General features: G+C 49.1%; 1 protein-coding gene across 6 annotated transcripts in view; it reads right to left on the bottom strand.

The window, feature by feature from the left end:
* The window catches only part of ANKRD11 (ankyrin repeat domain containing 11), a 243,488-nt gene that overhangs the window by 9,082 nt on the left and 216,180 nt on the right, over window positions 1-18,226 (bottom strand). For 4 of the 6 annotated variants that reach the window (XM_070398880.1, XM_070398881.1, XM_070398883.1 and 1 more), the window contains 5 exons: window positions 13,399-13,569; window positions 12,986-13,189; window positions 11,555-11,697; window positions 9,076-9,223; window positions 1,976-8,604 (listed from right to left, as the gene is read on the bottom strand). In XM_070398880.1, coding sequence (XP_070254981.1) covers window positions 1,976-8,604; window positions 9,076-9,223; window positions 11,555-11,697; window positions 12,986-13,189; window positions 13,399-13,569 — 7,295 coding nt within the window. Of the gene's footprint in view, window positions 1-1,975; window positions 8,605-9,075; window positions 9,224-11,554; window positions 11,711-12,985; window positions 13,190-13,398; window positions 13,570-14,029; window positions 14,124-18,226 lie in introns of those variants that run through there. The other 2 variants (XM_070398884.1, XM_070398885.1) reach the window with 2 other exon arrangements.

The following is an 18,226-nucleotide window of genomic DNA, read 5'->3' as shown; positions in this document are numbered from 1 at the left end:
TCCCTCTGGGGAATCCTGACCAGCATCCTTTCAACAGCTGTGACTGAGGCTCATTCTGGGCCTAATAGGCAAATCAAACCGAAGTCCTGGCTTTTCTTCAAAGGGGTGGAATGGTCTAAGAAATGAAGCAAGTCAACTGCACAGTGTGTGAACAGGTGACCCCTGGGAGCACATTAGGCTGGAGTCCTGAAAAGCCAGGAAGGTTGTGGCTGAGCAGAGGGCAGAGATCTGTCTCTACTATAAAAGGATCTCTTTGCCTGCTGTGCAGAGAACAGAACCCAATGGGCAAGGAGGAAGCAGGAGCTGGCCTAGGTGAGAGAGTGGACTGGGACAAGCAGTGACATGGGAGGTGCTGGCCTGTAGAACCCCATATAGATGAATTTGCTCATGGCATGAGGATAAGAGTGGAGGGTGACGTGCAAAGCGGGGATTAAATGTGTCACATCTGCACAGACCAAGAGTCATCAGGTTGAGGTGGAGGGTGAGCCATCAACGGATGAAAATGGCTGAAAGAAAATGGAGGATCCAAGCTGGTTTGGCTCAGTGGATAGATCATTGGCCTGTGGACTGAAGGGTCCCATTTGATTCCAATCAAGGGCACATGCCCGGGTTGCAGGCTCAATCCCCAGTAGGAGGCAGGCAGGAGGCAGCCGACAAATGATTCATCATTGATGTTTCCCTCCCTTTTCCTTCCTCTCTTAAATCAATAAAAATATATTAAAAAAAGAAAGAAAATAGAGGACCTGGGTACAGTGCAGAGATAGGTGGGTGCTGAGGACAGACCCGCTTGGGTAGAGAAGCCTGGAGGCCCAATGAGGGGTGTGCTTTGAGCAGGTGACAAAGGTGCCAGGGTCACTTAGGGCTCCAGTGAGACGAGAACTGAGGCCTGACCTCAGGTCAGTAACATGGAACCGCTGGGAACCAGGATAAGAGGTGTAGAGGAGTTCAAGGGTGACGGGCTGGGGTTGGAGCCAGGCCATACATCCCCGTGGAGGCCTTTAGCTGTTAAAACAAGTTGAGAAAACTCTTTTGCTCTTGGCTGCTTGAAGATTAGCTGCCATAATGAATGACACAGTTAACTATCTGGACCAGGAAGTTCATGAGCCAACAGGTTACTTCAGCAGAAACAAATGGTCATTGATGTCCTTCATCCTGGGAAGGCAACAGTACCTTAGACAAATTCAGAGAAAACTAGCCAAAATGTGTAAGACCACACCAAATGTCATCTTTGTATTTGGATTCAGAACCCATTTTGGTATGACAGCTGCTTTGGTATGATTTATGATTCCTTGGATTATGCAAAGAAAACAGACTTGTATAAGAAGACCTCAAGAAAACAGAAAGAAATGCAAGAACGGGAATGAAGAAAGTCAGGCAGGAACTGCAAAGGCCAATGTTGGTGCTATTAAAAGTGAACTGGAGAGTGGAATCTTCAGTGACTATCTGTGGTGATTGTGTAGATTTTTCATAAGAGGACTAATAAATTAAGAACTTTTATGTGAAAAAAAGGGGGGGGGGGTTGAAAGGAGGCACTGAGATATAGAAAGGGGGAATGCTGTGCAGGTGTGCCTGACATGGAGGTGGGGGCCTTGGTCAGCAAGACATTGGGGAGACCAGGGACTGAGCAGCACCAGGGTTGACTCTAGTTGGAGATATGCAGGGTGCGGCCACAGCAGTGGGTGATAGTCAAGAGGGCGTGGGCATGGACCCAAGGGCACACAATGACCCAGTCAGGCACTGGATGGGGAGATGACATAGGAAAAATGATGAATGACAAAGAGGAAACTGGATCTCCTGACCCAGAGGGATTGTATCAACATGGACATCCATGTTGGAGGGTGGTCCCCAGGATGGCACACCTACTCCAAGCTCTGGCATCCCAACAGTTTGGCATTTGCATTTAGACATACAGCAAACAGGGTCCTGACCCATCAACTGGCACCCTTGGGGTCTGGGGCGCCACCTTGGCACTCACCACTGGGATGTGCAGCTTGCTGAGCGGTTTGCCATCTAGGAGGTAGGAGCCTGTATAGGTGACGTACTCAGCGTAGCACTGGGGTGCCTGTGGGGTGATGTAGCAGAGGATCTTTCGCTTTTCCTCGATCTTCTTCCTGATCTGTAAGTATTCAAAGTACGGGTTGGATCTGTCACTGTGGTAGGGCTCTATATCATCCAGCTTTATGGCATCGACGATGGCAGCCAGTGTCTGCTGGATCACCTCCCGTGTCTGCTGTGTGGACGTGTTCATTTGCTGCTGCAGCTGCTGGCTGGAACGCTGAAAGCGGCGTTTGCGTGGGTGCTGGGCCTGGGGGTCCTCCTCCTCAGAGCATCGACCCTTTGCTCTGGGGGTAGGGGCAGGGGCAGGTTCCTTCTCGGAAGGAGGAGAGCTCTGCTTGTTCTGGTTGGCCAACATCTGAGCCCGGTTCCTGGTCATGCGCTGGGGGATCTCCTCCACTTTGGGGGCTTTTGGGGCTTCGGCTGTGGGTCTGGGTTCTGGTTCTGTAGTTTCAGTCTGGACGCTTCCTGAAGGCCCCTCAAGCCCAGCACTGTCATGGGGGCCAGCCCCGTTCACCACCTGTGCCTGTGCAGGGCTGTCCCCAGAGGGCTCAGGTGTGCTGTGGGATGCTGCCAAGGGGTCTGGGCCCTCTACCTCCTCATCTCCACTACCTAGTGGATGCTGCTCTGGGGGTGCTGGTGTGAGCCCCAGGCTGGAGTCGGAGGCCTCAGGGGCCCTCCCCTCTGACACAGCCTCGGCTTCCACTGTAGTTTCCAGAACAATGTCTGGCTTTGGCCCCTCTGAGGGCAAGGGCTCAGGCTCAGGCTCAGCAGGGAGCCGGGTAGCTGCCTGATCAGGAGACAGCACGAGCTGTTCCTCAGCAGCTGATGCAGCCACATCCCCACCATTCAGGACCACAGGGGCCCCTGCAGGGGTACTTTCTGGAGGAACAAGAGGACTCTCTTCTACAGGTTCTGTTTCGACATCAGAAGCATCTTTAGTTTGCAGAGGAAGCTCTGGCAGTGAGAAGGGCCCCAGGTCCAGGTCGTCCTCAGAGTTGGGGAAGGCATCGGGCCAGGGCACTGGATCAACCTGTCCCAGGGCAGGGAGACTGTGGCCATTTTCCAGGAAGGTATTTTCCAGAGAACCCAGAGCCTCCACCTGAGTCACGGTGGTCACACACGCAGGCTCCGGGGGCACATCAGGGGCCGCTTCAGGAAGCGACTTGCAGTTACTAAAGAAGGACTCCAGCCTGGAGGAAGAGGCGAAAGGGGCTGATTCTTCTGCAGTGGAAATGGCAGCTGGGATTGCTTCTGCAGGGGCATCTTTAACTTCCTCAAGTCCTGGCTCAGGGACCGGCAGAGGATATGGGACAGGGGAGACCGGGTAAGGGGGCTCTGTGGTGCCGAAGGGCCCAGGTGCAGCAGCGTGGAGGGACTCGGCAGGACAGAAATGTTTTGGGGACTCTGAGAATCTCTGTGGAGACTTAAGTATAAGGTCCGATCCCATGGGCCAGCTGACAGGGTTTTCAGGGGCACTCCCAATTAGGCTAGAAGAGAGGCCCTGCTCCGAGGTAGCAGGATGAGCCCACTCAACCGGCTCCTCTGTGATTACCGTGCTGAAGGGGCCCTCATCCAGGGGCTCCAGGTAGCTGGGCTCTGGGGGGATGATGGCAGCGGTGGCCTGCTGGTCCTCTGTGGCATCCAAGGGAATGCCCAAGTCAGGGGGAAGGGTCCCCTCCATGGATGGGGCCAACAGCTCATCTCTGTGTGAAGTGGGGGACTTTGCTTGTAAACCAGAGAAGGCACCCTCTGGAGAGGGGGTGGTGGTGACCACGGCTGTGGGTGGGCAGTGCAGTGTGTCCACCTTGGGGGAGGGGATGCCATAGTCTGGGGAGTAGTACGCCGGAGACAAGCAGGCAAACTTCTCCGAAGGACCTGGGGGCACAAGGGCCTTATCCTCCAAGTGCTGCCCTGGTGAGTCGTAACTGGATGTGGTAGGGACACTCTGCTGTCTGAATAGCTTGTCTCCAATGCTGAATTCTTCTTCAGGAGTCCTCCTGATATCAACAGAGACTGAGCGATAAAGGTTTGTGCACAGAGGCCTTGTAGGCGTCTGATTTGGGGTTTCCGAAATGCCGCTCCCTGCAACAGAGAATCTATCAAAGAAGGAGGGGGAGCAAGCACTGGCAGCTGTGCTGGAGACCGGTGGGGGATCTGTGCAGTCAAATATGAGGTCAGGATAGTCGTCAGCACTGCAGGATGGGGTCCTGGGCGTGTGCATTGCCTCCTCGTAGCTGGGGCCAGACACCACAGATGCGGGGGTGGGCACCCCAGTGGGCCGGTTCTGGTCAGGCCTGGGAGAAGCAGGCAAGACCTCTTTCATATGAGGTCCTGCCAACCAGTCTCTGGAGTCCACAGCTGGTCCTGGGTGGGGCTTATTCTCAGGGACTGGTGGAACAGGAGCCAACTCCTTGAGCTTTTTGTCTTTAAGGGCAGGGTCCAGTCCCAGTGGCTTCTTTGGAGGGATATCCAGACTCTTCTTGCGCATGTCCTCACCTGGCTTCATCCTCTCCTTGAGCTTAGGGTCTCCAGACCTGTGCCTCATCTTCTCCATCTGTTTCATTCTTTCTTTGTGCCGTTTGTGGCGTTCTTCAATCTCCAGATCTTTCTGGGAAAGCATTCTCTCGAAGCTGGTCATCATTAGATCGCCATCTCCCAGAAGCTTCTCTCTGGGCCTGACATCTTTCTTGCCTGAGTCTTTAGACTGTGGTAACTTATCATTTCCGTTGCTGATCTTTACAGAGTCACCTTTTTCTTTATCTAAAGTTTCCTTGAATTTATCCTTTAGTTTGGTCTCACTGAGTTTCAGGCTTTCATCCTTGGATTTATCTTTAAAGGAACTTAGAGGACTGTCCTTGTCTTTGACTGCAGGTTTGTGCTCATCCTTGTGATGTCTCAGGAGCCCTTCACCGTGCTTGTCCCTGTGTCTCTCCTTCTCATCTCTCCACTTCTCTCGGTGTTTCTCTCGTCTCTTCCTCTCTTTTAGGATACTGATTGCACTAGAACCATAAGGCTTTAGTTCCTTTTCTATTTTCTTGGAAGGTTCTCTTTCAGAATCATTTTTATCTTTCTTTTCTGTAGAAAACAAATCAATGGTTTTATCTAATTCATCTTCTATGTCAGTTTTTGTACTGTAAGAAATACCATAAGCATCAGCATCCAAGAAATCCTTTTCATACTGGCTGGAGTCCTTTCTGCTGCCAATGTCCTTGTAATCATCATTCTTTTCTTTTTTTTCAGACTTTTCTTTTTTGCCCCTCTCTCGATCATGGCTTTTCTTGGATGAGGATGAAGAGTGCCTATGCCTTTCTTTCTCCTTCAGCTTCTCCTGTGGGCAATTCTCCTTGACCCTCTCCTCCAGAGGCTCTGTGAAAGACACCTCCAGGAGGGCACTCAGGCCTGGGTCCTGCCCTCGGTCCGTGAAGCTGTCAGAGGACACCTCACTAATCTTGTCATTAGAATCTTCTCTGTATTCATGCAGAGCTTCTTCCTCCAACTTTTCCAGCAGGCTCTTCTCCACCTCAGCACTTTTCGACACCTTCCTCTCTCTGCAGTGCTCCTTGTCTGGCCTCTCCCTGTGCCTGCTCTTGGCCTTGTCTTCTGCAGAGGGCTTCTTCTCCACCTTCTCGGAGGGCTTCTGTTTGTTTTTCTTTTCCTGAATAGAGTCAACTGAAGTTCGGTCTTTCCTGTCCTTATATTTTTCTGTCGACTCTTTATCCTTCTTCTCTTTGTGCTTTTCAAAGACTTTTTCTTTCTTATCTTTCGCCCCTTCTGTGGTTCCTTTTTCCTTTTTCTTTTCTTTAAGTTCTTTCTCTTTCTGCTTCTCTAAGTGCTGCCTGTCAACAGAGTGCTTCCGGTGTCTGTCTGAGGGGTATGGCTCCCTCCCATCATCTTTTTCCTGGAGGCTGTCTGCCCTCTGCATTTCACTGGCCTCTCCAATTTTGAATCCACTTGCTGTATAATCATCTTTTTCATCTTCACTTTCATCTGTGAATATATCAGCAATATACCAGCTTTTCTCTTTTCCCTTTTTCTCATCTTTTTTTTCAGAGAAGTCATCTGAGATGATTCCAGGGAAACTCTTCTCCTTTTTTTCTTTAATTTGGTCAAGAGATGTTTTTCTTTCCTTGTCTTTGCTATGTATATCTTTATGTTTTTCTTTAGTATCTTTTTTCTCTTTAAAACATTTATCAAATTCTTTGTCCTTCTGACATTTTTCAAGGATAGACTTTTCACTTTTATCTTTGTCACTGGACTTATCTTTATATTTTTCTAATTTTATTTTTTCCTTCTTCTCCTTCTCAAGGCCGTCTTTCTTCTCCTTCTCTCTCACCGAATGATGCCTTTCCCAAGGCTCCAGACTCTTCCCAAAGTCACAGTCAGACCTGTCCTTGAATACACTTTCACAACTATACTCCTTCAGGTCCTCTCTGTACGCCTCCTCGGCCTTCACTCTGCCATCTTTCCGCTCCTTGGTGACCTCAAGAGGGTCCTTCCTGTCCCTGCAGATGTCGCTCAGATCCCTGTCCTTTCTGTCTCGCCCGCATTCAGCAGACTCTCTCCTTTTTTTGTCCTTTTCTGAAAGATAGCTGGGGATATTTTTATGCTTTTCAATTGGGTCTTTTCTCTTCTCAGAGTTTTTATCCAGATAGTCCCTGTCTTTCTTTCTAAAGAAAGCATCTTTGTCGCTCCGTTTTTCACTGTAGTCTCGCTTCTCCCGGCTTTTGTTTTCCCGCTTCTTCTCCTTACTGTCCTCTTTCACCGTTTCCAAGATCAGCCTGGCCACAGAGTCATTTTTAATGTCCCTATAGTCTGTCACTGGAGAATCCCAACTATCTTCTCCTTTGAAATCAAAGGACGAATCAGACAAGTCAGAAAACCACCTATCTTGCTGATCATCAGAAAGGCTAAATTTGGTGTCTTCATTCTCCAGAAACTGACTTTTGTTACAATATTCATCAAAAGCAGAATCTTCCCTGTAAATTTTTTCTTTTTTGGGCTTTTCTTTATCTTCTTTGAAAGTCTTTTCCTTCTCTTTTGCAATTTTGTCCTCTTTAAAATCATTCTTTTTCTCTAATTTTGAGGGCCTGTCCTTGGACTTTTTCTTTCTTTCCTCTTTGTACAGTCTCAGTTTTTCCTCTTTTGGAGACTTTTCCTTCACTAATTTCTCCTTTTCTGCTTTATTTGAACGGTCTTTCTCTTCTCGGAAAGACCTGCTGACGTCTTTGTTTGTGTCTTTGATTCTCTTGAGTGACTTTTCATCTTTGGAGATCTTTATTATGTCATCTTTAAAGAGCCATTCTTTTTCTTCTGACTTCATTTTGCTAAGCTTCTCTTCTTTCTTAAAGTGATCTCTATCGTGCTTTAATACTTTTAACTTGTTTTCAGTGGAAATGTCATTGTCTAAAAGTATAGCTTTGTCCGACCTTTGCTTGGAGTCCTCATATTCATAAGTGAAACTTTTCAATTTGAGTTCCTGACTAACTGAACACAGCCCTTTCTCCTTGTTTTTGTGTTTGTGTTTTGTTTTATGTTTCTTGACCACTTTTCCCTCCTTGTCTAGTTTGGGAATGGCACCGTCCACACTGGGGTGGAAGGAGCTCTTCTTCTCTGACAGAGTGCTCTGTAGGCTGCCGCGTTTCCTATGCTCCTGCCTCTTCCTCAGCGGCTTCAGTGACTCCACACTGGAGCCCTCAGAGGAGCAGTCAGACTCACTGGTCAGTCTTGTTCTCGTGGAGTCTGATAAGGAACTGACCTCTGACCAGGCAGGAGAAGAAATGGTTTTCCAATTGTCTGTCCGCCAGTGCTTGGTATGCTGGTCTGTGTGGCTGGGGTTATGCTTCTGGGTGGCAGAGCTCCCATGAGATGAAGTGGAGGAAGCAGACAGGGAGCTGAACAGGGAGGGGTCCTTCAGCACCAGCGGGGACTCCTTAAGGCAGCCAGAGCTCCCCACCGAGTCCCCATCGTCCTCACCGCTCTCTGAGGACTCGCTCTCTGACTCGGAGGAACAGAATTTGTCACTCCTTTTCCCAAACCGCACTTCTTTGCCTTTTGTTTCTTTCTTTCGCTTCTTTTTCACTTTATTTTTTTCCTTCTGCTGCTTAGAATTAGAAGGTTCCCGTGTTTTATTACTGGGCAAAATTGTGTGTGCAGAGAGTCTCAGCTTCTCTCCTGTCCCCACAGTGACTCCGATGTCCTCCTCATCTGATGTGTCTGACAAGATGCGGTGAGCCGCTTTCTTTGGTGCAATCGTGTTATTTTTAGTGTAACTTTTCACTTCCATTTTGGGTATAGAAATAAAACTATTTGATTTAGTCTCTTTTCTGTAATCCTTTTTCAGTAAATGTTTGTCATCCACTGGAGGGACTCTGTCCTGCTCGTCATCCTCATCAAACTCATACTCATCCTTGACAGGGGTCACAATTTTCTGGGGCTCTGGATTCTTAGCCTTGTGCTTTAGTCCTTTCTCAAACTCAGAGTCTGTGTTATTTCCATCAACTGAACTAGAAGGTGCAAATGATGGGGCGTCTTCCTCCTCTGAGCTCTCTGTTGGAAATAAGGAGAAAGATGTCAGAGGCAGATTCAAAACACCTGCAGACATGGATGGGGGAAAGCTGTCTCAGAGGTGACTTATAGAAAGGCCTCCCCAAGCACTTGGTCACCCGAGGATGAGAGTCCTGGAAACCCCACAGAAAAGCACTTCACTTGAGTTAGTGAAATCTGAGGCCAACCATGGGCTGAAGGAAACCAAAGAGAGGTTTGTGCAAAGACAGGTTGGTATCTTAGGATAAGCCTGCAGGTTTTTTAGTACTGAAACCCCAGGTCCTCAGTCCAGAATTTCCTGTAAGTGCCAGGTGTCTAGGAGGTTGGGACCTGGTGTGCTGATCTGCAGATGAAAGCCAACATTGCCTCTGTTATTACAGCAGTACTGAGAGGTTTATACCTCGTAGTGTCACACACCCTGCTCCCACATCCATGACCCCCACCCTGAACATAGCCTGATGCCCAGCCACTGACCAGTTGAGCTCTCCTCACTGGATGTGTAGGTGCCCTTGCCCAACAGGAGGTTCACCATGGTCGGGGAGTTGGCCACCTTCAGCGGTGTCTCGCCCTTTCGGTTGCTCTGCTGAGGATTTCCTCCATACCGCAGCAGCAGTTTCACCACCTACAAGACAGTAGCAGGTGCTTGAGGATGTGTTCTGAGAAACACTGACTGTACAATAGTAACCGTGTAAAACTGTAACTTGTTCAGAGAACCTTGAGCTTAACCAGGGAACAACCCAAGGCAGAGGGCCAGAAGTTGGTGTGCACAACCCTTTCTGGTGGGGTCTCTAGACCTGTGCCTCTTCCACAGGAAGGACCCTAACAGAATCCTGGCACCCCTCCCAGGCTCTCTTGCAGATATAACAGTTCCAACTTCCACAGAAGACCTCTTCACTCATGATGAGTTGACCACTTTACTGGAATCTTCTCACATAAGATTTCCCCTCCTGCCAATGTGATGAGCTCACCATCCAACAGGGTCCAGTGATCATGAAAGGGTTCTACTAGTTTAGGGGGAAGTTTCTTATTGGAGGGGGGTTTACAGAGAGAGGAAACAAAGACCAAGCTTCTGCAAGCTGGTTTATTTTATGTTTTCATTTATTTTAGAAAATAAGATAATCTCTTCAGTGCTTTATTTTATATGGGTAAGGTGGTCAGAAACACTCAAGGTGATCTTTTAACAGCTCTGTTCAACTGTTTATTGTCAGCAACCTGGGCTGATTATATGCCCATGACAGCTGATTCACTGAACTGAAGTACAAATATTAAATTCAGTCCAGTCTGAGGTAAGAGCATGAGAAGAATCTTTAAAAAGGATAGAACTCTTGTTACTCACATACTCTATTTTCACTCAGTAGTTACAATTTCTACTGCTCCATCAGGACAGTCTCCTATTGCTGCTCTAACAAATCACCACCACCTTCGTCTTATATTTCTGGAGGTCAGAAGTCCAAAATCAGTCCCCCTGATCCAGCTGATGTGTGGTATTGGCTCTTTCCTTTCCATGCATATAGGGTTCCTGGCAGTGAGGGGGACTCTGGTTCCATGTCCATGTTGTCTACCAGCTGAAGGCCATTCCAGCTGCTGGAGGCCATTGCATTCCTTTGCCATGGCCCCTGACTCTAAGGCCAGCAGTGCAGTTCAGGTCTCCCTCAAGTCCTCCCTCCTGCCTCTGCTTGCAACTCTGACACAGCCAGGAAAGGATCTCTGTTGTCAGGACCCTTGAAAGCCACTGGGCCAGCCTAGATAATCCATGGTCACCTCCTATCTCATGGTCTTTCACTTTTTTCCATCTGCAGCCCCCTTACCATGTGAGGTCACATGTCACAGGTTCCAGGATCAGGATGGGGATATCTTTGGGGGCCATTATTGTACCTCTCCCACCATGACTCCACACTCTTTGGCATTTTCCACAATAGAAAGATTCAAAATGACAATTTAAAAAATAGATTTCAAATGACGACTTCCTTCCTCTCTACTTCCTCACCTACCAGCTCACAGTCAGCTTCATGTCACCAACATCTGCCCACTCCTCCAGGTATTTTTAGCAAATCACACACATTTCATTTACTTCTTCAGTATATTTCTCTAAAAGGTTTCTTTAAAATCAAGAAACTATAATGCCATTATCTTACCTAAAAAGTTAACTATAATTCCTAACATCAAATATATAATCAGTGTTCAGATTTCTCTATTTGTCTCAGAAATCTTTTAACTCAGAGTGCCCTCCCAATCTCTCTCTCCCTTGCAACGACTTGTCAAATTATGTTCATCACACTCTTGATGCTACTGGTTCCCTGGTATCTGCCAAAAGTGACCAGGCAGAGCTGTCATAAGGAGCATTTCTGATCTACTGGTGTCATCATCCTCACCATGCAGGGGCCTCGTCAAGATGGCTCAGGTAATGACTGCAGCAAGACTTCATCTTTGTGACTGCCTTGCTTTCTGGTAGCACAAGATGCACCAAGCACATCATGTACTAGTATATCTCTTGCTTCAGACCTGGAGGCAGTCATTTCCCCAAGGAAGCCTAGACCTCTCAGGGGAAACCGTGCACTGGGGTACTCACTGTTGTTGGACTGGCTACACCCCTCAGCATCACATCAGTCAAGGCCTTCCCTAGTTTAGTAGAACCACAGGGACAAGGACAGGGTCCAGCAGCAATCCCCAGGATCCCCCCTTCCTATCGGTGTGATGGTCACCTACTAAAATCCAACTACACCTGCGTGGCCAGAGCAGGGCCCTGTCCTACACAATGCAGACAGTACTGATTGTTGGAACTGTGAGAGGCCATCCAAGTGCTGATCCAGGATGAGAAAGCTGGGCTGGTCAGAGAGGACAGCTCTGGTGAGGGATAAAGACTAACTTCTCAGTTACCCAGCAAACATGAAGGACAACGAAGACAGAGAGGCAGAAGCTACAGAACGATGTGGAAGTCAGACAAGAGACCCACCTTGTAGTGCCCATTGTTGGCAGCATCATGCAGGGGCGTGTCGTCATCCAGACCTTTGGTATTCACCTCTGCACCCGCAGCCAGCAGCTGCTTGGCAACATCGTAGTAGCCTCGGTTACATGCCTCGTGCAGTGCTGTCCAGCCTGGAAACAGACACTTAGGACATATGTTATTTAATCCTCAGGAACGTCATTCCTGTCTCAAAGCAGCACTCCAAGGAAGCTGATGACAAGAAAGAGCCCTGGAGGGCGTTGCTCTGCACTGAAAGGCTAGAGATCCAGGGAAACCCTGAATGCTTTTTACTGTGGTGCCTCTTGTATGCTCAGGGATATTTGGCTTGTTAACCCTACAGATTAACCACCTGCAGGGTTAATCTTAAACAATAAGGGTGGAGGACTGGTGAACACAGCATCATGAGGAGAGCCTCAGTCTGGCTCATCCATCAACATTTGGGGAGAAAAATCTCCCATTTTGGAAACACACCCTCTATGGAGCACATAGATGAGGCCACATCGGGAGAATTCCCCTGGCGGTAGCCCAGAGCCTCAATCTGCCACCAGGTAGAGTGGCCACACACATCAGTGTGCAAACAGGGCCCACTCCTTTGGACACAAATTCCAGTGCTGTGAAAAATCTTGATATAGGACAATTGTTTCTTTTAAAAAAGGTGCTAAATTAGATGTTGGTCAGATACTATCAACTAGTATCTAGGGCAATGGGAAAAATCTAGAAGTATTCTGCATGAAGACTCCTTTGCTCATCTTATGTTCTTATTCCCCTTTAACAGCTCAATTCTGTTGATTATGCACCATGGCATAATGGAAATATTTTATGCAAAAAAGGGCAACACTGAAATGCAATTATGGGGCCCTTCCTCAGCCTGTCTCAGGTCAGGGAAGCATACCCATTTGTCATATTAAAAGCAGAGTCTCAAGGTGACACTTCTCCCCTGGAAGATGGGAAGGTGTCCCTGGGATGACAGGCACAAAGGCATCCTCTGCTTAGGCGACATGACTTCTTCCTAAATATGCCAGAGGCACTCCTTGAGGAGCCAGGAAGAATGAATTCTCAGCACAGAATTGGGGTTTATATAACACAGTAGAGTAATATAGCTAAAAATTCCTCAATTCTCTTACAAATAAAGAAAAAAAATGATTTTTAAATACTTTCCAAGAAACACTAATTCCTCCATCTCAGAAATAACAACTTATACATCTACCTCATGCATCTAGAACACACCCAAAGAACCATAGGGGCCCAGGGTCTGACTCTTGTTCCTGCCAGGCTGATCCCAGTGCAAGGCTATTGCTGGCAGGATGATGACACTTGGCCAGAGAGCTCCGTATCTCTAGAGGCCAGCCTTACATCCGCCTGTGAACTTGCTGCAGGATTCCCCTGCCCTGCCATCTCCTGGGTGCTGGGAGTGCTCACCTGCAAAGTCCTTGACGTTGACATCCGCCCCTTCACTGATAAGCTCCTTAATGCGCCGGGCGTCTCCCCGGATGGCAGCCCGATGCAGGCGGGTCTCCCCACGCTCGTTTCTCTTGTTCACTTTATCTTTGGTTTTTGAGGCAGAGTTAGGCGTCCCCTTCTGACACACTGTCGACTGGGAGGGATGCTTTGGTGTTGTATCTACTGCAGGCCAAGGAAAGGACAGGTGGAGCATTACTGGGGGTAGAGCCAGTGAGGCTGGGCCTGGGCGTGTTCTCTGCTTTGTAGAAATTTCCAGAACCTGGGCTGTCTTCACGAGGGAAAGAGGATGGCTTTGCATGGGTGCCCATCCCCAGGGAGAGAGCCTCTCCAGTCCCAGAAAGCACCCACCATCCATCATCCTGGTATCTCACCTGGGCTGTTTGCAGACTCTTCAGCTGTCATCTGCATGAGGAGAGCCACCTGCTGGCGCTCAGAGAGGGGGTAGCCAGCTCGGATCCCAGATAGCCCCATGCCAAACAGCAGCCCGGCCTTCCGGGTGACAGGCTCCTTCTTAATCCTCTTCCGCTCAGGACCCTGCTTCTCTGTGAGGTGGTGGAGGAGAGGGGGGATATTTCATGCCATGGAGTCCTTGGAACCCAGAGCCTTACCTGGAGTTTCAGAGCCCCTGCCTCCCACCTCACAGGGAAAGGGAAAGAATAGAGGTGGCAACACTCCTGCTGCCCATCATCACCTCTTCCAGTGTAACTGTGAGACACAATTCCAACACCTTGTTATTAACCAATGAAGCCTGCTAAGATGAGGCCCCCACCAACCATTTATTCGGCTCCAGATGCCTCCCCAGACCACCCACCATGTGCAAGGCGGTGGGGACAGCTGATCACCAATGTCCTGGCTCACACAGGACAGGTCTCCATCTATTAAATACACGTGTCTGTAATTCAAGTCCTCCTTCCCGTCCCGCCTCCAAACAGTACAGACATAAAATGGCAAACATAGTTTAGAAATACATAAACAGATCAAGGCCGACTTGCAGTACTGTACCTTTCTTCTTGCTTCTAGGCACCTCCATTTCATGCCATGGCGCTTCGAGGAGCGAACCCGCCTTGAACCACGACATGGACTGAGCTGGAGGCATCTAAAGGCATCAACACAGAGCACTAACAAGACACGATGGAACAGCGCGGCCATCCCGTCTTAGCCTCCTCATAACAAGCAAATCTTCCACCTATCTCACCCATTATAAAATACCCTGTCAACATTCAACAGAAATGCATGTGCTGCTTCTTTTAAAAGAGGCAGGGGTTGAGGGAGAGAAAAGATACCCCCAACTCCAGGAGGTAAAAGCTTGCCTTCTTCCTTCACCTCACCCTCCTGTTGAGGGGAAGTTTGGGGTCCATCAAGAGCCTCAGAACCCTCCCCCAAAGCCCACGCTTTTGGGGTGGAGACCCTGTTCAGGGCCAAGATATTGCAGGGTGTTCTAGGTCATAGGGTGTAAGCTGCAGGCAGGAAAGGAGACGTGGGTCTCTGAAACTCTCCTCTGAGGGATGTTACCCTTGCTTCCCACTTGACATATCCAAGGAGCCCCTATCTTCAGGTCCCTGGCTGGGGCTTGACCTTAGAGAGGTGGTGACATATGTGAATCAAGGACTAAACAGATCACATTTCCACCTTGTCCATTCCTTCCCAAAATGATAATATTCCTTTTACTATTCACCACCTCAGGCCCCACAAACATGTCCATCATTTTTATTTCCTTAAGGAAAGATTTTCATAAACTTATTTCTTTAAAATGTATTTTAAATTGCCTTTTTAAAAACTAAAGTTGTGACTTGGTGAGAATGCTGATTTATGAGTTGAGGTGATAACTCGGGCACCACAGGTCACCATCACCAGCAACAATTAATTTTCAACCAAGCCACAAGCACAAGTCTGAGAAAGGAAGTAAATTCCAGAAATAATCTTTGTTGATGACCCTGGCTTATGCATCTCCAATTCTACCTACAACCTCCTTTCCAAGCAACAGGGCCTCACAATATATCCCAGAGGCAAGAGCCTCAAGGAAGTCTCTGTACAGGATACCGAACTAGTTCTGGCACAGCCATTCTCATAAATTCCACCCCACTTCTGAAATGACTGAAAGTCATAGTATCCAAATCATTTGGTTTAAATGCTATTACACAACCGAGTGCTCCAATCTCTGCAGCCGCTCCATGCTCTGCCTGCCTTCTCTACATTTACCCAGTTGCTCATTTGCTGCTTGCTTACATGACACATTCCAATGATGAAGATGACGGAATTTTCCATTGCCAAGGTACAAATAATGATAGAAGCAAAGACCAGTGGGAAGGCCAGACCCACCTCCTCGGCAGTTCTCCACAAGCACAAACCAACCAGGACCCCTCCATGGACAGAGATGTGATGCCCCACCACTGAGGAGGTGTTTCCAGCACAGGGTTCTGAATGTCCACTGTAATTCCCTCACAGGAACGCAGGATGAAAACACATGCACTCTCCCCACACTCTGTGAGCTGGACCCCACTTCTGCCCAATCTCCCAGGAAGCACTGCTTGGTCTCAAACAGTCAGCCTCTTAGCCTCTCAGCGTCTCTTGATCACTGTGCCCCTGCTAAACATACACAGTTCACAAGGCCACTGCCTCCCCCTTACCTAGAGCCATGAAGACAGGAAGCTCACTGGGAAGAGGATGAAAGCAGAACCTGAGTAAAGCAGTGTGGAGAATTCCTGTTGTGGGTGACATCTGCTAATTACTTCAGAGGTATAGCTTCTCTGCTGTGTGCAGATGTGGAGGGTGCTAGGTGGACCCAGGGGAGGGCAGGGCCTGAGTGGTAAGTCTTCAGGGTAAATGTAACAGCAACTTTAAAATGCCAGAGGAGCCAAGCAGAAAGAAGGCAAAAGAGCCACTGTCTTCAAGTGCCATTGCAGGCAGTAATCTCTTTAGGGGTCAAGAAGGTAGGAGGAGGCAGGACAGGGACCTCCAGGAGCTCACCGCACACTTTCTAAGAGTGTCAGCTGAGAATCTGTGACCTTTTACCCAGAGGGCTTTCTGCAGTAAATTTGTCCCTGGTTGCAGAGCAGGACCCAATGGCACCTTTGTTCAGGAAGGAACAAAGGTCAGAGATGGAGTGTGGAGAAAGCCCTGTGTGTTGGGCGGTTGGTGGCCCGGCACCTCTCCATACTCTACCAACCATCCCTCCCTCTGCCTCTGCTTCAGCAAAGGCAGGATTGTGTCTTCCCTCTCTCTCGTGGCCATGAGCTGTAAGCGCTCTCAATGATGCTGAGGGAAGGGTGCAGACTCTCTCCTGGGGATGAATTCACACCCTCATAGGTGCCTTGGGTGTAATATCATTTTCTACAAGCACTCAAAGCTACCAGTATCTTGAGGGGTCTGGGTCAGGCCAGGCTGTGAGTCTTGAGGTGGAAGGAGAGCCTGCAGAAGCCCTGCCGACAGAGGAAGCCTCTCCATTCTGGCCCAGCCTCAATGAGGCCATGAAGCTGAGGCCCACCATGCACACAGGGTGTTGTTGAATGCTACAGAAGTGATCCCACTGCTCTCCTTCCAGACACCTCCCAGCCCAGCCTTGGCCCACTATGTCCTGTTAGCAAAGGCCAACCTCTCAGAGGTGGGAGGCTATAAAATCTGCCTCCTACTCCAGGTGGGCAATGTGCACCCTCACTGGCCAGTGCAATGCTGGGTTCAGGGCAAGAGGAGGAACACTTGGGACAAATGGCAACTCCTTTGGCATTCTGCTATTTTTTTATTTGTAATATCCAACCAGAAACAAAGTAGAACTTATATGAATTCCAAATGGCATCTGCCAAGTTTCAGAGTGGAAAACTGGTAGTTCTATGTGACAGCTGAGCAGCACGTGGAGGTCGAAGGTACGGCTCTAACAAGCCAGTCTATGAAACATCCTCCCACGTTTAGATTGGGAGTGGGAGGGGGGCAGGGTTGCAGAGCAGCTATCACATGCTTAAACAGCTCCAAGGGCTTTGCAGGTGATATCCAGAGGCAGAATTCCAGGGAAGGCAGAGTGATGAAAAGCATGGGTGGGAAACAGCTGGGCCTATGATCCCAAAAGCTGGAGCAGGGCTGTCTTCCTACGAGATTCTTACTTCTTGTTCCCTCAAGTCTGTCTGCTTTCTCATTCCTACTTTGTTCCTGGTATTCCAATGTCAGCTGTGGCACTCCTCTTAAGCTGATGGATGAAAGATGGTTTCACATGAGCCTGGCCAATCCCCCTACATCATCTTTAGGAAAACATGGTGATGTGACAGCACCCTGTATCTCTACAACGCCTATATTCTTGTGCATGTTCACCTCTGGTCACTGTGAAGTCGGTGCACATTTTATCAGGCCTTCTTGGTATATGGCCACCCAGCTGGCAAGAATCCCTCCCCTCCCCAGGCCATCACTAGGCTTCCTACTAAGCCCTTTCTCCTTCTCAACCCATCCGTTCTAGAACACACTTTTGCTGCATTCTTTACTGCAGCTGTCTGACTAGAATGGGGCCTTTTCCCAGGGAAGTAGGACTGCCAAGGGCAGATGTTTCTGAGGGACCTCTGTGTGCAGGAATCAGCGCTCAGAGTCCACTTCCTGCGACTGAGTCTCACTCCCCAATAGAACTCAGATGCATCCACAAGAGAAAAGATCTGTCTGAGTCAGAGTGAATTCTGGCAGCAAGGACACAGAGTGAGCATCTAGGGCAGGGGTGGGGCCTTTTTTTTCTGCCAAGGACCACTTGGATATTTATAACATAACTAGAAGCCCGGTGCACAAAAACTTGTGCACTGGCGGGGGCGGGGAGGAACGTGTCTCTCAGCCCAACTTGTGCCCTCTCATAGTCTGGGACCCCTCGGGAGATAACCACCTGCTGGCTTAGGCCCGCTCCCCTGGTGGCAGATGGCATGCCCGATCCTGCGGTGCCTGCCCTGTCTCCCCCAGTTGCACACGGCAGGCCCAGATCCCGCGCTGGGGCAGGCGGTGGCTGGGGATCGCGCTGCCGCCGGGGATCTCGCTGCCACCCACCCCGCCCCGCCCCGCACATGGCAGGCCTGGATCCCGTGCTGGGGCGGGTGGCGCAGCGGGATCTGCCTGCAGTATGCAAATTTAACAGTCATCTTTGTTGGGTTAATTTGCATACTCCTCTGGTTGGCTGATGCGTGTAGCGAAGGTACGGTCAATTAGCATTTTTGTCTTTTATTAGTGTAGATTCATGGG

The sequence above is a fragment of the Myotis yumanensis genome, unplaced genomic scaffold, assembly GCF_028538775.1.
Source record: "Myotis yumanensis isolate MYYU_CA2020_CCGP unplaced genomic scaffold, mMyoYum1.0.hap1 SCAF_18, whole genome shotgun sequence".
NCBI classification, from domain to species: domain Eukaryota; kingdom Metazoa; phylum Chordata; class Mammalia; order Chiroptera; family Vespertilionidae; genus Myotis; species Myotis yumanensis.
The sequence above is the reverse complement of the archived record's forward strand: the minus strand, read 5'-3'. Positions and strand labels throughout refer to the sequence as shown.